Here is a 22,586-nt window from a genome sequence, read left to right as displayed (position 1 = left end):
ACTAATTAACAACTAAACACTAAATTAGCAACCAAATAAATAACATTGAACTAATTAACCAACTTACTCAACTAATTGAATAAATAAACCTACCAATTAATTGACCAACCATCAACTAACTAACCAACTACCTAACGAACAAACTACCTAATGAACAAACTACCTAACTAACCAACCTACTCACCTAGTTGGAAAAAATAAACCTACCAATTGATGAACTAAACATCAACTAACTAACTAACCAACTACCTACCCAACCAATTACCTACGTACCTACCTACCTAACTAACTAACTACAGAATAATCAACTGTTGTGTGATCCATGTATCCAACCAACCCAAAGGACTAGCCAACTAAATAACTAACTTCTATGTGTGATCTGGCTTGCTGACCTACCAAAAAACTTCACAACAAAACAAAATAACCTAACCAACCAATATATTATTCCTGCTAACTAACAATATCAAGCTATCATGTTGCTAACTACAAGCAAATACAGTTTGTAAATCTAACTAACTAACTGACTAACTAACTTTTAGATGTGTGTGTTTAGGTGTCCAGCTAGTCAGCCAACTAATCACAAACCAGGTAACAGACTATTTATGTGTGATCCAACTAAATTTGAAAAACAAATACATAAATGAAAAGTAATTTCATAATGAACTGAAGAACTTAACTAACCAACAACCAATTAACTAAACAACCAATCAACTCACTCGCTAACCATTGAAACAACTAACCGAGCACCATTATAGTTGTTGCTGGAGTTGGCGAGTCGCATCCTCACCATAGTCGTAGTCGTGCAGCAGCTGTACGGCAGTGAGCAGCACAGCTCTGTGCTGGGGGTCCGCGATGTGGAGCTCGTCCAGGTCTTCCTCCTCCAGCAGCCGGAAGGTGTCCAGGTCATCGTAACCGTTGAACAGGAAGGTGGGGAGGTGCTCCTGTTACACACGTCATGTGGTCATGAAAACCTTGATGATGATGATGATGATGATGATGACGGACTGGTGTGCGACTTATTCTTACTTTGAGGTTGATCCGCTCCAGCAGCTCGTCCACTGACTGCGGTTTGGCCTGCCGGGCCTTCCTGCGCCTGCGCTCGGTCTTCTTGGGCTTGTCCGGTTCTGGATTGAGCACGTCTACGTAGATGAATTTGAAGGTGCCCACTTTGCCCCTCAGCATGCCCATCCACGTGCCCATCGGGGGCTTGCTGATCATGTCGATCACATCGCCGCTCTGCATGAACACACCCCGGCGGGAAAGTTATTTTTTTCTCCTTTTCACATCTTATGTCACGTGTAACTAACTAACTAACTAACTAACTAACTAACTAATAACCAACTAACTAACTGTATACCAGCCATTTATCATTAACTTGCTCTTGTCTGTTTTCTTGGATTTTGACAGATTTTGCAAGTTGAATCATTAGTCACATTCCTGGTGAAAACACTGTCCAAAAGAGTTTGTTGCAACATGGCCCTGGCTGATCTCTTATACTCTGCTACCACCTCTTGGCCATTTTTGTAATAACTACCACTGCTTCAAGCATTTCCTTCAGTTCAGAGCCTTCTGTTTGCGCTAGCATAAAAAAAAAAAAAAAATGTATAAATACGTCTTTGGGAGCATGGTAATATTTAAAATAGAACGTATTTATTTGTTTTTGGGAGCGAAGTGAGTTAAAAGAGGTTTTAGGTGCGTTTGTTTTTCTTTTGCCAGAGTCACCTTGAGCTTGAGGGAGTCCGTGTCGTAGGGGCTGGGTGTGAAGTCCGTGTGCACGAGGGCGCGTCCGCAGAAGGGTCCGCAGTAAGGCAGCTCGTCCTCCTCGCCGTCCTCCGACTTGACGCTCTCCCTGTTGCTGTTGGACGAGTCGGTGGTGCCCACCGTCTGACCGCCTGCTCAAAGCCACATAAGAGTGAGAGAAGAGCTCTCACCTTACATTTTAGGCGCACGCGCACGTACTCATAGAACTCTGTCCGCTGAGGGAACTCCTCAGACTTTCCACAGAACCTCCGGGCTTCAGCTTGACTTTCTCCAGAGAAGAGTTCAATTGAGGGGACTGAGGGCAGCTGGAAATTCGGTCTGGAGTCGACTTTGCACGGACGGAAAAACAAAACAAAATGTGTTAACTTTGACTTTCTACCCTCTTTAATGGCATTCCAGTGTGACTTTGACATGCGGTCACTCCTCAAGGTTGTGTGTACGTTTACCTGATCTGATAGAGATGCTTGGTATCGCTTGGTGATGTGCTTCCTCATGGTCTCCCTTACAGACTTGACTTTCTTGCCCAGGGAGATGCGAGATATCTGAGGGGACCTCGCGCCGTCTTCGTCTTCGCCCTGATATGTTCAAAGTCCAATCAAGTTGATTCAACAAAAAAATTGCTTTGCGTTTGCTGTATTGTTGTACATCTGCAGTATATTTGACGACGTACAGTGTGTTGGGCTGCATGCACTGAGCGATTGGTGAGGTCAAATCCTCCAAAACTGCAGGCTCTCTGTTGTAAAAAAATGTTTGAAAAAAGTGGACATTAACGCAGTTGAAGTGAAACAAAAACAAAACAAAACATTGTTTATGTCATCCTGTCAATTACGGGTTACTCAATTTTTCTGTTCGTCTGTTTTGCTTTTATGCAAATCAGTTGATCAAGCAATGCTTTATACCTGCTAACTAACGATATAACTAGTAAATAGTTATCGTGCTGTTGTGTCAAAAACAAATAAGTCAAGACTAACTAACTAACTATTTCACTTTTTCAATTTTTTTTCTTTTAACTACCAGCCACACTATATTGCTACTAACTAGCTATTATGCTTCTAGCTAAAAACAACTTTTGATAGGTTATGATAACTAACTAACTAACTAACTAACTAACTCACGTTTATCTTTTTTTTACTTTTAACTACCAGCCGCACTATATTGCTACCACCTATTATGCTTCTAACTAAAAACAAATAACTTTTGATTATATTAACTAACTAACTAACTATTTCACTTTTTCCATTTTTTTCTTTTAACTACCAGCCACACTATATTGCTACTAACTAGCTATTATGCTACTAACTAGCTATTATGCTTCTAGCTAAAAACAAATAACTTTTGATATGTTATGCTAACTAGCTAACTAGCTAACTAACTAATTCACTTTTATCTATTTTGTTTCTTTCAACTACCAGCCGCACTATATTGCTACTACCTATTATGCTTCTAAGTAAAAACAAATAACTTTTGATTATATTAACTAACTAACTGACAATTCCTCTTTTTGATAGTCTGTTTTGTTTTTCATCTAACCAACTAATCAACCAACACCTTATTGCTGATAACTAGCTATCATGCTGCTAAACTAAAAGCAACTGGTCAGTCATCCTACTTGCTAACTGACTGACTTTTGAACTGACTAACTAACTGTTAATTTTTTTTCTGTTAGTCAGTTTTGTTTTCATCTAACCAACTAATCAACCAACACCTTATTGCTGTTAACTAGCTATCATGCTGCTAACTAAAATAAAGCAGTTGCTTTTAGCTAGCAGCAAGTCATCCTGCTTGCTGACTGACTTATGAATGGACAAACAAACAAACAAACTAACTAACTAACAAACTAACTAACTGTTACATTTTTTCCTGATAGTCTGTTTTTTTTCTGCTAATCACCTATTTTATTGCTGCCAATTAACTAGCTTTCACCATTGTTGTGTCATTTTAGTAACTAACTGACTGACTAACTAACTAACCCCGTGCTGGCTGAGAAGGCGAAGTCTCAGCCCTCCGTCTGTCACGGATCGAGCCATCTTGGCCTCCTCTCCCTGGCGGTGATGTTCGTCGAAGACGGCGTCGCTCGACTGTTCGTCCCCGCGCGAGGAGCCGCAGGGAGGGCTGCGCTCGGGTTCGGGTGTCCCTTCGGCGTCAGAGGAGCACGACGTGGTAATGTTGTCCTCACCGTATCCCAGCTTCTCCTGCAAGGCAGATGCCAGCGAGTCCACGGGACAAACGCTTGGCTGGCAACACTCTGTGGATCATAATCGAACAATATTACGTAAAAGATATGGAATACGTTTTGCTCTATGGTTTCCGTGTATGGAACACCTTCTGCGCCGGTCCTCCTGGTCTGGTCGACTCTGATGAGTTTGTTCTTGACCTTGCGTGTGGAACTGACCAGCTTGTGAAGCCTCCTGAACGTCAGCCATTCTTCTTGTTCCGTGTCGGACAGCTCACGCAGTTGCTACGGATCAACAGAAGAAATCATCAAACAACTCACTTTTTGTCACCTTGATGCTATCCTGCTAGCAAACGGAAAGGACTACGTAGCTAGCTAACCAACGAAACTGAATCACAAAGCGTGTCATCCTTCTGACAAACTAATGAATGAAATATCTAACAAACTAACTACTTGAATGCCTACCAAAAATATGTGTGAGGCGGGCATGACTGGATGCTGACGGAATGTGCAAAACAATGACAGGATGGCAGCACTGAATACAAGTGCACCACTGTGGCATTGAGCTTAGCGGGGCGCTCGAGAGGGGGACCAAAAACGGGGGTGGGGGGGTGCAGCAAAGGGTCCCGCTACTCCCATTTCAGAGTACAATATATGACAATTGGTGGTGTCTAAATTAGTGTGTTAATTTTGAGTTAATTTAAAGTTACTTTAATACTACAAATTTTGGTGGGGAAGCCTGTATTGGGGAAATCCCAGTCGCAACTCCGCAGACACGTCCACGTCAAAATTAAGCAATAATAAATGTAATAATAATCCATATATTTGTGGAGACTGGGGTCAAGTTGTATTTTGCAATTTCAAAAATTGTCCAGAATTTCACAAGTTAGTTCCAGTTAAAGATTAGATGGGAAAAAAAAGAAAAGAAAAATGCACTCAGCCCAATGTCTTGCAATTGCAATTATGCCATCTAGGGGCAGAAAAATGACAAAACAAATCAGCATCTCACTTGTTTTTTTTTTTTTTTTTTACAGTACAGTGCATCTTTTTAATTTTTAACTAAATTTTATGAATTATGAAATTAATGACTCAATGACTAAAAGATGCAGCCATATTTCTATTAGTTTAACATTTTTTCCACTTTTATGTTAACAAGAGTATGAAAAATATTTTATTGTACATTTTAATGTACATTTCTAACAGATAAAATTTGCGATTAATAGTAAGTTCATTATTGACATTGTCATGCGATTAATTACAATTAAAATTTTTGACCTGACACCCTTAATGACATTTGAACTAAACAACAACAACAACAACAACACTACTCTCCAATTTCTTTACTTTTGGGTATGTATAGATATTTTAAAACGGTCTATTTATAAACAAACAAAAAATCCTGAGATAAATCGAGATGGGGCGTTATGAAAAACAAATTGTGATTTTTTTTTTTTCATATTGTGATCCACTTGTGTGTTAGAAAGACTTACGTTATCGCTCAAAGTCTCGTCGGTAGAAGAGCCCTCGGACACTTCCAGGCTGCCCTTTTGTCTCTTCTGCGTCTCAAACTCCTTCAACTGCACACAAAAAACATACATCCGGACATATTTTCTTACAATACATACAGTATGTGCATACCGAACGAGCAGCTTTCTTTTGGTTTATTATTTCCCAAACTTTGTGATTTTAAAGTGTCATTCTACTACACTGCCATGTCAATTTGAATTTGAGTAATTGTTCGGCCCAAAATAACACGTAAAAAAAGAAAAAATGTTCATATTATGTTACCCGGGCCAGAGCTTCCTCGATGGAGATCATGTTCTCCTTGACCATCATCATCAGCTGGATGCGCTCTTCATCGCTCATGGTGATCTCGCTGGCTACGAAGCCCACCAAATCACCTGGAAGGATCACAAACAAAAACAACATGGGGTTCCCAAATTCAAATTCAAATGTCAATTTAAAAAAATAATAAAACAGCTGCCATATGTACTTCTAAATGTAATAGAAATAAATGATTAATTTTTGCATTTGAAGTAAAGAGAGCTTATTTATAAATAATTTAGTGGTGCAAACAACGATTATTTTTAATTAATTCATTAAAAAATAAAAGCGTTATTGTAAGAAAAAAAAGTCTCATGTCATTAAAAAAAAAGTTTAATTTTTTTTCTCTTTAGAAAAAAAAAAAAAAAAAAAAAAAAAAAGTTTAATAAAAAAAAAAACCCCAAAAAAAACACTTTTTTGTAAGAAACATTTTTTGTCAGAAAAAGTTTAATTAAATTTTTTTATTAAAAATAGTTTACTTTAAAAAAAAACTTGTAAGAAAAACCTTTTTTTAAGGAAAAAAGTCCCATGTCATTAAAAAACTAACCCAAAAAAGTTTAAATTATATAAAAAAAAAATAAAAAAAATAAAACTTTTTTGTAAGAAAAACTTAAAAAAATATATAAAATTTAATTAAACTTTTTTTTTAAATAAACTTTTTTAATGACATGGGATAAACTTACAAACATAAATTGATTATGATTCAGTTAGTGGTTTAGTTCTAATGTGTCAAAAAATAGGTAAAAATATTGATCAGTTTTCCAAAGTAAAAGCAGATGTTTTCAAATGTTTTATTTTTATTATAAAATTAAAATACCCAGATGGAGGACTACAAAATATTGGCGAATATGTTGAGAGGTTGAAATTCCGAGGATTTGGACAATTTCAAATTAAAGAAGGTATTTCATTATTTATCAAAATAATAATTATTATTATTAAGTTGATAATATATTGTTTTCAATTAATAGTTGCACTTCTAAACCAATTATACTGATGTAAAAATTGTATTAAAAAGTTGTAAACATTTTATTTCACCCATTGACCTCTGTTCAGCAAACATGAGTAGATACATTTGATTAACTAAATTTGCAATGAATTAATATGAAGTTTTTTTCCCCCATCCACTTCAATTAGATTACATTCATTTGTACTCATAGGGAAATTCAATGAAGTTGAGTTGTTAACTTAAAAGCATTCACTACGACAACTTCCAAATTCGTCCAAACAAGCGTGGCGTAAACACAAGTCAGTAAACTGTTAGTTGATATTACAATATTGCACATTTGACCACCTCAACTTTTCACGTGTCCTGAAACAATGATATGCAAACGCATGGACTCCACTTCTTACAGCACTCGACTTGTTCGTTACCTTTTGCAAGGTGTCGCGTGGCAGCTCCTTTGGGTGACTTTCTGAAAGTGTTCCAAAAGGATTTGCTCTTTCTCTTGCCGTCGTCCGAAGGGCTGGACTTGTGCACGGGGAACCTACGCACACAAACCCAGTTCAAATATCTCCTTCGAACACGCCAAACACAACTGAACGATACCTCTTGTCCACATTTATTCTCTTCATCTCTTCGGCGCTATTTGTGGGCCATCGGATAACAAAACGGTGATGAAAAATCAGAAGCTCTTCATGTGGGGAAACAAAAAGAGGCGTCGACCCCCCCCTTTTTTAGACTGGAGGTTTTGCAGCAGTGACAGTTTTCATGTGGAGGCTGCATTCCTCTCGCAATCCCGCCCTCCCGCACGCACGCACGCACGCACGCACTTGACTGGAAATAACTGTGTCGGAATGGAGGAAAATCAGCACTAATGCGCCAAACTAATCAGAGACTTCAAAAGCAAAATGCACTTGGTGAAGCGGGCTATGAAAACAACAACTGTTTATTATTATTATTATTATTATTAAAAAAAAATTTTAGGTCAAAATTCATTTGAAATAGTTTTTGCTTCATTCAAAAAAAAAATTGTATAGGATGTGATTAAAATATTAGATTACTGTACAGTATATATTATGCCTACTTGACCCAACTTTATTGAGCAACCATATTTGCATACAAAATAAAAATCAGATAAGACCTTGACATAAACCTTGTTACCTTATTTCTTACTTTTCAGGATATTTATTTTTAAATGAGGGAATATCAATAATTTCATTGCACAAAAAATACATACAAAAAATACATATTTTAAAAACATGATTACATTATATTCAAGTTAAAATTACTCATACATATTTCAATTACTTTTATTGCTTATTTTTTTCGATGAATGGCAGATCAATTTGTATTGCTGACATTAAATGGTAAATGGTACTACACAAATTTTCAGCTTTATATAACCAAAAAAATATTTATTACAAAAAAAAATAAATGCAGATTGTATTTAATTAAAAATTAAGAATGGAAATATAAAGAAATTAAAGAATGAATATTATTAAAGGGATATGTGACTCATTGAACAATTTTCAGGAGTAAAAAGTTTCATATTTTGTCCAGAATGAATTTGATAATTATTTTTCTTGTACAATTAATACCTTTAAAAAGTATTTATTTCTACTTGCTGTCAACTGAAGATGACATCACCTGTGTTGAGGAAGAAGGTAACAACCAATCATGGCTCACCTGTTTTCTGGGTTTGGTCAGTAGACTGAGCCGTGATTGGCCGTAACGTACTTCCTCAGCACATGTGATGTAATCATCAGTCGACAGCAAGTAGAAAAATTACTTTTTAAAGGTATTAATTGTTCATGAAAAATAATGAAGTGACCACATTAATTATAGACAAAATATTAACTTTTTTACTGCTGAAAATTGCCCATTGAGTCGAGTATCCCTTTAATATTGAAATAATGTGTACTTCTTAATGAGTCAGTCAAACTCCACATATTGGTCAGCGTCCTTTTGCGTACTCTCATCCTCATAATCTTCTTGTGACTCATCAACAGAGGAAGCAGGAAAGACAAAGCCTAGTTTGGGAATGAGACGCACGCACGCACACAAGCAGCAGGAAGTGGAGTGTCAGCGCGTGGATGACAAAGCACTTGAATGCACATGATCTGAACACCTCATTTGACACATGGTTGGAAAAATATGTTTTTACTTTTACACCAAATATTTGACAACATACGTGAACAAGAACGTGCGTATTACGGGACATTTACTTCATGTATGACTGGAAACAGCGTCTATTTGAGGGAGGCGCTGATTTTTCTGAAGGTGACGATTGCTTGACAGAGATGCGTACTTGTCTTAAGTTGCTAGTTTCTCCCATTTATTTGTCTTAATTCAATGGTTGCTTTGTGTCCAAAGTTGTTGTTAGCTTGATAGAGGTGTTTAATTGTCTTAAGTTGATCATTTCTTAGAGAGGTGTTTATTTGTAGAAATATATTTATTTGATGGAGGGGTATATTTGTCTTAAGATGCTGGTTGTTCGAGGGAGTCGTTTGGTTGTCAAAAGCTGATGGTTACTTGAAGTCAGTATTTATTTTTATTTGTACTAATTGTTTGAGGGAGGTGTTAAGTTGTCTTTGGTAATGATTGCTTGGGGGAGGTGCTTATTTGCTTGTTTAATTCCTTGAAGGAGCCGCTTATTTGTCTAAAATTATTTGAGGGAGGCTTTAATTTATCTTTAGGTTTATGCATATGTTAGGGAGGTGTTCATTTGATTTGGCAATTGCTTGAGGGAGGTACATAATCTTTGTTGCTGGGTTGCCTGAGTAAAAAGCTTGTATTCAGGTAAGTTGATATTGCTTGAGGAAGGTGTTTATTTTTCTTAAGTTGAGGAAGCTTATATGTATCAGGTTGGCCGTTGTTTGAAGGAGGTGTTGAGTTGTTCAAATTCGATCATTTCTTCAGGGAGGTGTTTATTTTTCTTGATTATATTATCACAGAGATGTTTACTGTATTTGTCATAAGTTGATGTTGCGTGAGGAAAGTGTTTATTTTTCTGGAATTGATGATTGTTTGAGGGAAGTGCGTAATTGTCTTTGGAAATGATTGCGTGAGGGAGTTTGTTATTTGTCTCATCAAGCTGTTAATTGCTCGAGGGAGGTGTTTATTTTTGTATTCAGAAGGTTGCTTGAGGGCAGTTTGTCTCAAAATGGGGCGGGGCCCTCGACAGAGGAGTTCATTCATCTTAAAATGGAGATTTTTTTTTTTTTTGGTGGGGGGAATCCCTTAATTTTTCATTTCAAAGTCATTAGTTGAGTTCCTTACTTTCTGTCCATCTCCGGAGTGGACATGCTGCTGCAGAGTCCAAGAGATTCCTTTAAAACAGCAAGGAAGTGTTAAGTCTTATTATTATTAAACAAAAAGTAAGTACAGTTTACATGGAGACACGGTGCATACGCAGTACTGACATTACTTCACCTTTTCCACATTATATTTTTTAATTTTATTAATCAAACTTAAAAAATGCAGACTGTTTTTCATGTTTTAATTATGGGCTGTTTAATTCATTTTGAAACATACAATCAAACATGGAAAACGTGAAGCCTTGTGAATATTTCCAGATGCAGAGCATCCTGTGAGCAATCGGAATGTGTTTGCTGATAGTTTGGAAATCATCATGCAGTCCAAGTTGCATCATAGACACAGCTTTAATCTTACCAACACGGCTGCTGACACATTCGGTCTCTCACCTGAATCTGCGAGCGCAGCTCTAGAGATGCCGCTGAGTCGAGCTTTCCCTGAAAGGCGCAGGAAAGTGCAAGGACAAGTCACTTTATGCTGTCATCAACATGATAACACTTCAAGGCGCACAAAAGGTTACTTTGGTAACAACCTTAGGTAGGGGTGGGACCCTCACGATACGATACGATCTGCGATACAAGGCTCACGATAACGATTATCTCACAATATGACGATACCGCGATTATGGATATATTGGTCAGGTAATAAATCCATGATATTCTATGAAAAATCTAATCATAAAATAATAATAATTTAATATAACTAAATAATAAATAAACAACATAAATAATAATAAAGTACATCATAAATAAATACAAATACAATAAATACAATACAATAAATAATAATGAATAATAAATAATGAAAATAAAGGAATAATAAAATAATTCATAATAAAAAATATATAAATCTAAATATATAATATAATATATAAATATAATACATATATAATATATAAATATAATACAAATATTAATAAAATCAATATAATAATGATAAAAATAAATAAGAATAAAATCAATATAATAATAATAATAATAATAATAATAATAATAATAATAATAATGTTAATAACAACAACAACAACAACAAAAACTAAGCTCGAGTCTTCTTCACCTGAAGACTTCCATCCATTTCCCCGCCACTCTTATGAGGCACTACCCCTAGTGGCCCGCCAAGTAATTGCTCAATAAGTCATGAACAATGGAGCCGTTATAGTGGCTGTATATTACTCAACTCAACTCAACTTTATTAATGACAAATATCGCGATACTTGACAAATTTCGCAATACTTGCGTATGCTTATCGATAATCTAACGGTAGACAAATATCACGATTTATCGCAATATCGTCACAACCCTAGCGTGCAGCAGTGGTGTCCAAGCTACGGCCCGGGGGCCATTTGCTGCCCGCCGCTTAATATCTTATATAGTGTCCTAGAGTCAGCTATTTTGTTTTTTGTCTGAAAAAAATAAAAATAAAAAAAATAATAAAAGAACCGTATTACTATTTACCATCACGTCCAGATCCTGCACCAGTCGGCGTCGGCGCAGCTCTTCCATCCTTTCACACACGTCGCTGAGGGAGGTGCCGTAATAGCGAGAATACTCCTGGGCCAGATCATCAAGTGTCCCCGCCGAGCCATCCTGAAAGAAGAAGAAGAAAAACACTGGTAACAATGAGCACTGTGCTCACAAGTCATTGTTTTAAAGGAGCGTCACCAAGCGGCAGGAAAGACAGAGATAAAAGCTCATTGTCTGACCACCTGACCACTCTGTGACGCAGCTACTACACGCGCTACGCTCTCTTGAGCACTCAGCAGGCCAACACGGACCGTCACATGGATTCCTCCATGGTAAAACTTGTTCAAGTTTATAGTCTGACTAAGCACAAAAAGTAAATTGCAACTTGTGTAAGTAAAACAATCACAGAGCTTAAATTTCTTGTACCGAATTCTGACTTTCTTCTTACAAACGCAACATACTAGCTAACTAGCTCATTAACATTAGCGGCAGTTTCATCTGGCTTTAATCTAAAAGGGTGCGACCCACATGGCCAATGTGTCATTGAAGTTTGGATCTAATTCCATTTATGCCGCTCAACTTTCAAGAATTAAAAAACTACATCAGTCAGAAAATTTAGCTTAGAGTATGTCAATTCATTCCTTCCTTCTACTTTAACGCTGCCTCTCACGGGGGCGGGGGAGCAAATTGACTGACATGAGAGGGAACACACATTTAAATGTCAATTTATATGATCCAAAAAAAAAAAATCGTGCCCATTTTATTCGACATAGTAATTATCATGACAGGTCTGGAAAAAGCCTCAAATTCAAACAAACTTGCTATTTTTACTGACTGTTTGCGTGGATGTGTGAGAAAAGTCATTGGCCCTCCGGGCCCACGTGAATCTTTTGTGTGCCCGTGAGATGCTGAGAAACGTGACACCGCGCTCTCCTTTTCAAGCCTCCTGCGGTCCATGCGTCACACTGTACTTATTTTTTGGGCTTGCTCACCATTCATTTGCAGGGGGAAAAAAAAGGGAGCTCTTTTCGTGCCGGCTCGGTTTATTCCGAGCCATAACTAGGTCACTGGAGCCACGTTTACGTTTATTAGCGCCGTCATGTGGGTTGTGTGACAAAGGAGTGTTTATGCGACCATGTTTTTGATTTTCAAGGCCATCGACTGGCCTGAGGGGGGCACCCGATGAATGGGCCCCGTTTTCAGGGACGTCACGAGACCTGCAGAGACGAGTTTTGTTCAGACATCTCATTTGCATTCGATAACAACATTCCAAAATGATGCTGATGACATGTTGTACTTGTTCTGCCAGGGAGGAATTATTCAACATCTTTTAGGGAGGGAAGGCTGAGGAGGAGCATTTACATATTGTGACCAGAGTGTCAGATCTTACCCCCAATGTTGTTTTTGGCAGGCATTTTAGTTTTAGTCTTTTGGTCAAAAACGCTTATCAGTTTTACAGTGTGGAGTCACATTTTAGACATTTCTATATGTGATATTTATAGTCTAGTTTTAGCCAACAAAAACTTGAAAAAGTCAATAATACATTTTCTAAAACCAGTCAACAAAAATTTGAAAAAGTTTTTGTTGACTGGTTTTATAAAAAGGATTATTCGTTTATCAAATACACATCATGATGTGTTTCACACATAAGAAAATAGAATACATGTAGCCTTAACATAAACAAGCAAAACAACAATTCCTTTTCACTTTGGGCAAAAATCACTGCATGTTCGACACATAACAGTAACACACATTAGCTTATGAATTGACGTTAGCACAACAAAGCTAACTTTAGCCTCAAGCTAGCTAGCAGCCCATTTGCGTCAGGAGTTATGTGGAAAAGTTCAAGCCTAAGTTCAAGTCTCCATATACACACCCCAGGTGCAGCTGACAATTCGGGTGACAGAAAATAGACTAGACATTAGGGATGTAACGATAAGGGCAATTCTGTGATATCGCGATATTAAAACTGCCACAATATCGTCGTCGTCATGTTCACAATATTTAAAAAAGGAACACATCTGTTAAAAAAGTCAGATTGATTTACATTTGTGCAGTTCTAGCACCCTCTAGTGGCTAGTTCATTAGTGCAATTTAATTTTCATTAGGGATGTTTTGGCCTTCTATGTTTAAAATCTATGCTAATTATCAGATGAAGGGCAACGTAATTTGCTTATGAAGCGATCAATGTGTGCTTGCATTAGCAAGTAAGTGCCTCAATGTTGTTATTAGAGATTGTAGGTGGTTTATATTCCTGTTATGTACAAAAGCACAATATTGTGCGTTTTTTTTAGTATGAGCTTTTTTTTTTTTATAATATTGTGACCTTTTTTTAAATATTGACAACCCCACCCCACCCCACCCCCCAATATTGTGATAATTATTATATTGTGACCTTCGTATTGTGATAATCTCGTATCGTGATGTTTGGATATCATTACATCCCTACTAGACATTAGACCAGGTAAAAGCAGGTCTAAGTTGCGGCGCAGCTGGTGTAAACGCTATTTTGGTGGATTTGATCGAAGCGCATAGATTTTGCACTCCGCTGACCGTATCACATTCATAAATATGGCAACAGTGCGCATCGATCACTCTGAATCAATTCATTGAACAAATTATCATTATCTTATGTTGCGATCATGCATTTTGAACGTCTGACAGAACAGCCACTAACATCTTCGTCCAGTGTCGTCTCAACAAAGTCACGTGAATGCTCAACAAGAAAATAGCATCAATGGAATCCTTTCGTTGTGGAAAACAACACTGGTTTATCAGCCCCTAAATCTACAAACTTCAACCCTAAACCTTCAAAACCTAACCCGCAATAGTCCAAAACCCCTCTTAACCCTGCCAAACTCAAACCCTGACCCAAAAACATTCCGTACCGTAACCCTTCTTAACCTTACACCCATTCCTAACCCTTCAACCACATGTTCATTCATTCACTGACTACAGCAAAATTTAGGCTTAGGTGAGATGAGCAATTTTTGAATTTCAAACCTCTGGACTACATTCCAGCGCATGCAAAAGAAAAGGAAAAAAAAAACACACCAAAATAAACTCACCACAAGTGGGCATCCACTAGTTAGCCGCTCTTAACTTCCCTGCATTGAAACTTCAGCTGAAGTGCAACAGCCAAAGGAGGACAATGTGAATGAGCTGAAAGGGGAGGAGCGTGTGTGTGTGTGCGACATAACTGTGGGAAGGCACTGTTGGGTGGGGCTGCTCCCCGTCCAGCTGCAGACCCGCAGAGATAGGCCTGACTCAGATGTGCAAATAAACCACTGCTTTACCACTATATATACACTGTACTGTTTAAGTGTGTGTGTGCTGTCGTGGGCCCGCGCGTGTTTATGGGCGCAATGCGAGCACAGTCATGTGTCACGGCTGACTGTCGACCACTTACGACCCCCTCGACTCCTGTAAAACTTTCTCATTTTTGACACCGCGTGTTAAAAAGTCGCCAAAACAGGAAGTGCTCAGACCCGCCGCCGTTAAAGTGAGAGGATTATAAATACAGCGTTAAAAGACAGTGTGGGAGATGCGGCAAAAACATGCCAAAAAATATGGGTGGTTCATTAGAATTCAGAGAATGCTAGATTTTTTTTCATATTGTGTCATAGGACTGAGCGATATGAAAACAAATACGAAAATCTGTTTTTTACGGAAGCGTATTGCATTCACTTGAAATAAAAATGTAATTTAAAAAAAAAAAAAAAGCTGTTTTCTAACTATTTTTGGGGGGAGCTTTGTTTTTTTGAGTAATTTTTTTTCTGATTTTTTTTCTGTCATAAAAAATAGTCCCAAAAAAAAACAGGGAAAAAATATTCAGAAAAACAGGAGGAAAAATTACTCAGAAAAACAGGAGAAAGAAAATTATTCTGAAAAACAGGGGGAAAAACATTATAAAAACAAAACAAAACAAAAAAACAAAACAGAAATAATTATTCCAAAAAACAGCACCAACTTCTGTTTTTCGGAGTATTTTTTATTTTTTTACCTCTGAACTCCAAGTGACTTGTTGCAGACCACTGACTTGTATATACGACTGGATAGCCGATAGCCCATACACGCCAGTGCAAGCCGTTGAAGTCATAGGGCGGCCATCTTGCTCCTCCAACCTCACGAGCAGATTACTGTATAAACTATACGGTAGCAGTTAGTATAAGGCCGGAAGCGGGGTGGGGGTTGTGGCAGTGTGGTCACTATATATTTTTTTAACAAGAAAAAAAAAAAAGAAGAAAAATCCAGTCATATATACAGGTCAGTGGTCTGCAACAAGTCACTTGGAGTTCAGAGGTTAAAAAAATAAAAAATAAAAACTCTGAAAAACAGAAGTTGATGCTCTGTTTTTTTGGAATATTTTTTCCTCCTGTTTTTCTGAATAATTTTTTCCCTGTTTTTCTGATTTTTTTTTATGACATAAAAAAATATTCAGAAAAACAGAAAAAAAAATACTCAAGAAAAAAAACAAAAAAATCCCCAAAACAACGCTCCCCAAAAAATTAGTCAGAAAAATAGATTTTATTTTTTTTTCAAGTGAATGCAATACCCTTCCGTAGTTTTCTGATTTGTATTGATTGTTTCCCACTTCCCTAAAAAAAAATGTCTTAACATAAATTATGTCTTGGTATTTGTCATGTAAACACATTTTACTTTACCAATTTTACATCTGTGAACTTGAACATTAAGTGCACCAGCAGGTGGCAGCAAATAGTTTGCTTCAGTCAACTGAACGACCACTGCTCCATTCCTCAGTCATGATTGAACAAGATGAAAAAAAAATTGTCAGCGTATACAAAGTAGCAACATACTAATGGACCTCTAACCAAGCATTCAGTTTGAGCATGTACTGTATTAAGTATTGATCCAGATGGCTCGTGATTGTGATGAACTTTTCCTTAAAGCTCCTTGACCCCGGGGCCTCTAATCTTAACCTCGAAGAGCAAACGGGACACCAGCGGAGAGCATCAATAGTGGTCTCGGATAGGCGGGAGATTAAGTGGATGTGTGGATGCCTTGGGGGGTCAATGGCGGCAAAGACCTTATGGTGCACTACTGCACTCGCACCCGTCGCCATGTGTGGGCCACAGGGGGTCGTGGCCACCCACTAAGATGCTTGAGCACCCCCACTTGAGGCACAGATCTCTAAAAACAGTTTTTTAGTCTCAAGTTCATTTCAATTATGTACAGCATGGTAATATTTGCTAGTGAGTGTCGCAAAGGGTGTCATTAAAGAGTATTGACAAAAATATGGATACTGTGCCCCCACTTAAGGTGAGACTGAGGTCTGGCGACAGGTCTGGGTGCACTTCCTGCCAGAAAGAGCACTTTTTCCATCTGGTGACACAGCGGCCAACAGCTCGGCGCCCCGGCACGCCGGGCAGACCCCGCCGGCCGGATCGTTTCCGATCACCGTCAAAATGTTCTGGCTCACACCGGGAATGTCATCTGAGCTTTGATCCCCGCAGAGTTGGCGGGAATCAAACGACAGCGGAAAATGTCAAGAGGAGAAAATGTCTTGGAGGTAAAACCTGACATGATCTTGGACCTTAGACATACTGTAGTTTACAGTGTCGCCTTGAGATACGAGTGATCTGACGTATTCTTTTTTTGAGATACAAGCCGTCATCCGATCTGAATCTTTGCTTTGACCGGAGCACAAAATTAAGATGTGAGGCGCTGTATGGTGGCAGTGACTCAGCTCAATTCCCAATAGGCGGCAGTTTGTCAGGGAGAATTAGTAAATAATCTTCAAAAAAGATTCTTCAAGATGTTTAATGCCACCCAGTTGAGATTTACTTTCAAACTAAACACATAACAAAGAGAAATACATATTCTGTATTTAAAACAACCACATGGGTTAGCCTTAAATTGGCTAGCTTAATGCTAACACATGATAGGGACACAACCATAGGCGTGGGCTAACAGTTAGCATCTACATGACATTTTATGGTAACTCGTATATGTAATCTTATCTAACGTGTTACTATTTACAGAGCAGTACTCAGATTAAAGTTATTTATCCAAGTCACTGTATGTTAGTATTTGCCATTTCCCCAAGTAAAATGATGTACACATCAAACGGTCTCTTTTTCCATCTTTAGGGTTAGCATTAGCGTTCCAAGGAAATGCCTTGTCTGCAACAATTAGGACTTTATTATCATCTAAAGGACTTACACAAGTCTACAAATAGCTTTGATTTTCTGTCGCTGTTTATTAACTCAGACAGCTGGAATTTAAAATGAACACTGCAGTGTAGAACAGAATAAAAAAATAAATACATACGAGCAATTTGTCCCAGTAGCAGAAAAATTGGAACGTTAACGAAATAGAAACCTACAGATCCCAGATAAGATGGACAGAAAATAATATCCAATCCACTCAAACTTTCTGAAGTATCTGTAATAAATCATGTAAATAAATAATCTCAAGTTAAATCGTAATCGCAATATTGAGGGATTATTTTCCCATATCGTATCAGGATTACTCTGGAATTTGTAAAAGATAGCTTATTCACTGTGTGGTAAAAAAAAAGAAAAAAGAAAAAGAAAAAAAAGAATGGAAAGCAGCCAGGGAAGCCGATTAAAGCGAATGTGAGGGACACCCTTAAGTAGATTAAGAGGGCAGACAGGAGGCACAGACCAAACCTTTTGTCTGATTGGGGCGGGTTTTAAACAATGACCCTCATTTGGAGGCCGGTCTTCGGACAATAAAACGTGGCATGATTCAGGAGTGTAATTTACTGCGGCGGCAGCGCTGCAGCATCTGGAATTGTCCCGACTCCTTGGAGCATGCTTAATGCAGCCGCGCTTAGCCAAACAGACGCGCCGCTTTTTAAATGTCACTTAAATTACATGCATGGAAATCCAGCCTGCGCGAAAGCGGCTCTGGATGGAGGGTTGGTGCAGCGGGGAGGCCAGATTGTTCCCATCTCATGGAGCATTATTAATTCAGGAAAGAAAAATACATCGAAATCTAAGTTTGAAAGCAGCAATGAACAAACGAGTTCTGAATGACTTTTCAGTCTTTTAATTTTCTGATCATTTTGAGGAGGACCCAAACCCATTTATATTTTCACAGAAAACAAATAAATAGCAATTGCAATAGCTTCTTTTCACCGGTTTGCGGTTTGGCAAACAGCAGCTCACATCAACATCATGTCGAAGTCTCAGCGTTGCCGACAAGACAGCTCGGCCCTGACGCTCCCGTGAGGCACGTCGGCGCGGGTCAAGGGCAGTCAACTGTCAGTCATGAAACATGAGACGATGGAGCCGCGTGGATGGAGGCGGTGGGAAAACAAGTGCTGGTTGGATTAGGTGGGAAAAGAAAAAAAATCTGGATGATTTCACTGTGTGAACACAAAAAACAGCCCATAGCCACTGACAAGGCTAGACTGGCTATCTGGCGTACAGGGCAGATGCCCGGTGGGCCGGTGTTTTTTGAGGCCGATGTGGTGTTATTCAGTTATTATTTTCCTCCATTTTACCCCAATACACCGGCCCACAATTTAGAAGGCCCAGCCCATTAATCCATTTACAATATAGAGAGCAAACTGAACCAGTAAACTTCAATGGTGGAGACATGTGGTAGCCAATTGTGGTCAGGAATCGGGCCTAAGTAAAAATGCCAGGGCCGATTAATTGTGCCAGTCCCGCCCTGGCCACTGATATGACTAAAAAATAAATAAATACAATCAAATAAAAAAAGAAACAAACAAACAAAGCAAAACAAAGAGAATTTAAGTCCTCAAAATATTTTTAATTGCCTATACTCATTAACTCATTCGCTCCCACCCATTTTTACTGAAGCAACTGAATTTAGCTCCCGGCTGCTTTACTGGATTTTGACTGATATCGCAAGGTCCACAGAATATTGTGTTCTATTGCTATAAAAACATGGAACCTACCAAAAGAAAGATTAGTCTCTTCTTTCATCAGGAATAAAAAAAAAGTATATTTGTATCTGTTTCCCTTTTGCAGCAATTAGCATTAGAATATAGCTCAGTTTCCTCATTCTTCACAAACCTGTTAAAAACGCTGGCAAAAAGAGCTTGTTGCAAATGGCCCTGGATGATCTCTTATACTCTGCTGCCACCTGCTGGCCGTTTTTTGCAATAACTACCATAGCTTTAAACGACCTCTTCACGTCAGAATCTGTATCAAAGCCTTCTGTATGCTCTTGCAAAAAACAAACAAACGTATAAATACGTTTTTGGGAGTGAAAACGTATTAAAAAACGTATTTATACGTTTTGGGGTTGAAATGAGTTAAACATTTACACACAAAAAAGCTGATCACCATTTTTTGACTATTGAAGTAAATTTTCTGCAACATTCTGGATATCTTTCAATGTAGTGGACTATACAGTGAACAGGAAGTGATTTGGAATACAGCCAAACAGATTTTTTTCCACGTTCGCTTGTCAGATAAACCATCTCATTCCCTACTGGGCAATCTCTATCCACGAACGCCGCGTTGATGTACTACAAGAAACGAGTCAAGAGTATGCTAGCTGGTGGGAACACACGTTTCCTGACAACCTCAAACATCCCCGCAGACCTGACGACAACCTTCAGCGTCCGACTTGATCAGCTTCTTGGATGCTCCGTGGTTCCCAGGGTAGCGCCGTCTATCAACGTTACCACGGCGGCAGCCATTAATGGATGCTAACCGCGGCTAGCCGAGCGTGCGCTGACTTCATAAGTATTGCATGAGGCTCTGGTGAAGATAAAGTACGTCTTCTTGCCCTAAGAGGTTTCGCTGTCGTTCTTTGACATCCCTCGCTCTCTCGGTTGTACTTCTAAATATCAGAGTACGCGGTGAGCAAAATTTGCTGCAAGATACTGACAACTCACAGGTTTTTTTTTTTAATTAAGAGTCAGCGGTTCTCAAACTGGGTTCTAAAAGCCAGTTCATTATGGGAGTTATGTCACAGAGTTCGTACGTACAGAGTTAAATAAAGTCAAGTGAAGTAGCCTATTTAAATATTCTCTCTAGGTATGTTTAGCAAGAGCGATCGATAACAGTGTATCAACCCCTCAATGCGTTTCTAGTAAAATCTGAATTTTCCAAACTAACAAACTCAATCATCCCACAAATACATAAAAATTTAAAAAAAAAATTAGGACCAAAGACGCACATAATAAAAATGAACTTGGACTTAGGTGTAAAAATCAGGATTGCAGCAGATGACATTCAATAATTTTCACCAAAAACTAGGCTGTTTCATTGATTCTTTCAAAGTTACTAATTAGGTGTCCCAACACCTAGTGATCAACAGTGGAATTACATCCAATATAAATGCGAGAAAGATCAATATAGGTGTTATTAACTGTCCAAAAAGAAGAAGGAAGAAGAAGGAGATTTTCAATATTTGGGTACACTGAAGCTCAGTATTCCCAACAGACTTTTAACCACGGAAGTGATTCGCTTCATTTGTAATGGAAATTGTTGCAAGTAGTAGCTTTTTTTTTTTTTTTTTTGGTCTGATTTTCCTAAGTAACAATATATAGCAAGTGAACCTCATGATGATGTCATGTTGTTGGATTGCTAGCAAACACCCACTTTAAAAATTCATTTATTCCATTATATGGAATATTCTAAAACACATACAGTATATGCATCATAAGCTGCCATGATACTTTGAGGGGCACTTTGTATGTTCACTGTATTACATTTGCATATTGTAGGCGATTGAATTTTGCTAGCCAAGATGACGTGTTGGACTTCAGGTGCTCTAATAAACAGCACGCAGTGTTAAGCCGCAAGATCACAGAAACGACAAATCATGCGACTGTGCGTTTGTATATTGACGGCGTGTAATAAAGAGGCCGATATATACGCCGCATCGATGAACTCTTGACAAGGTCCATGACAACGCAAGAGAGCGCAGGAGAATGCTAAGTAGGTAGACGAAATGAAGTACAAAAGTGGACCCTCGCTAGTGACGGAGAACAGGCACTAATTTTCTACATGTTCCCCAGTAAACTGCAGCAATAATAGCTGTTTATATTCTTGTTGGTACTGTTATATTGTCTGTATACACGTGTTTGTGTTCAAATATCTGTTGCTTAGAGGGTTATAAATACTCCAGTGTCAATGCTAGTTTCATTAGCCACTTTGTGGCGTTTGTCATTGTGTGCTAGCATTAAGCTAGCGGACGTTTAGAAGTTAGTTTGGTTAAATACACAATGTGTTTTCTTTACAAGCACTTAGGCTATTTTTTTAAGAAGACGGACTGACTAACTAACTAACTAACTAACTAACTAACTAAATGCTATTTGTTGTGAAGGCTAATGTGAAGGGCACACCATGGTTGAACAACATTTATTTTCAATATAGGTGTACCATCTTTTTTTTGTCTCGGCCTGTTTCATGAGTTTGATTTGAAAGTAACTCTGTTGAACCACCAGCCAAAAGCAATTTTACTGGTATTTTATTATTATTACAGTATTTTAATATTATTTTTCAGACATAACTAATTTTGTCCACAAGTTTAAGTAAAATAGTCCAAGTAAAACAGTAGTCGTAGTTGTACCAGTCTTAGTATGTATATTACTGATTAAATGCAGATTGCAAATATTGCAATCAGATGCAAACTGGAGTCATTCATAATACAAAATTGTTGACGCCCACGAGACACCTTGTTTCGCATCTTTCTAGCCAGCCAGTCAGTTGTTCATGAATAATTCCTAATTAGCGGCTTCGAGGTACAGTAAATGCTTCCAACACATGACTGCTTTTCCACATAAGGCTCCAGTGTACATGTGAGAATTTGCATGGTTGGTGAAGCCGAAAACAACACTTAAAAATGTCCTCTGGGCTTCATTAGCTCAAACGGCGGAGAAGAAAGAAGAGCACAGATGCAGATCATACTTTAAGATCAAGGTGTAGATGTTCAGTGTGCGCATGAAGTGATTTCATCGCTTGAACTATCAGTGCTCATCTCAAAGGGATCCCGGAATCCAGTGGCGGATGGTGCGTTTGGGACTTGGGCCTCCAGTGGGGACTTACAATAAGTGACCTAATCCACCCCTGAATATAAGGGCTCAGAGAAAGGAAAACACACAACGAGGATCGGTAATACAAAAATCCAGATGGAACAG

At 38.3% G+C, this 22,586-nt stretch overlaps 1 protein-coding gene across 2 annotated transcripts in view; it reads right to left on the bottom strand.

Moving 5' to 3' along the window:
• LOC144032041 (SAM and SH3 domain-containing protein 1-like) overlaps nucleotides 1-22,586 on the bottom strand; it is a 32,603-nt gene that overhangs the window by 740 nt on the left and 9,277 nt on the right. For both annotated transcript variants that reach the window (XM_077539686.1, XM_077539687.1), the window contains 14 exons: nucleotides 11,468-11,599; nucleotides 10,403-10,450; nucleotides 9,978-10,027; nucleotides 7,130-7,242; nucleotides 5,723-5,835; nucleotides 5,425-5,511; nucleotides 4,084-4,219; nucleotides 3,732-4,006; nucleotides 2,432-2,494; nucleotides 2,208-2,336; nucleotides 1,960-2,089; nucleotides 1,723-1,892; nucleotides 1,027-1,236; nucleotides 788-941 (listed from right to left, as the gene is read on the bottom strand). In XM_077539686.1, the coding sequence (XP_077395812.1) occupies nucleotides 788-941; nucleotides 1,027-1,236; nucleotides 1,723-1,892; nucleotides 1,960-2,089; nucleotides 2,208-2,336; nucleotides 2,432-2,494; nucleotides 3,732-4,006; nucleotides 4,084-4,219; nucleotides 5,425-5,511; nucleotides 5,723-5,835; nucleotides 7,130-7,242; nucleotides 9,978-10,027; nucleotides 10,403-10,450; nucleotides 11,468-11,599 (1,810 nt within the window). The remainder of the gene's footprint in view (nucleotides 1-787; nucleotides 942-1,026; nucleotides 1,237-1,722; nucleotides 1,893-1,959; nucleotides 2,090-2,207; nucleotides 2,337-2,431; nucleotides 2,495-3,731; nucleotides 4,007-4,083; nucleotides 4,220-5,424; nucleotides 5,512-5,722; nucleotides 5,836-7,129; nucleotides 7,243-9,977; nucleotides 10,028-10,402; nucleotides 10,451-11,467; nucleotides 11,600-22,586) is intronic.

The sequence above is a fragment of the Festucalex cinctus genome, chromosome 12 (genome assembly GCF_051991245.1).
Source record: "Festucalex cinctus isolate MCC-2025b chromosome 12, RoL_Fcin_1.0, whole genome shotgun sequence".
Lineage (NCBI taxonomy): Eukaryota > Metazoa > Chordata > Actinopteri > Syngnathiformes > Syngnathidae > Festucalex > Festucalex cinctus.
The sequence above is the reverse complement of the archived record's forward strand: the minus strand, read 5'-3'. Positions and strand labels throughout refer to the sequence as shown.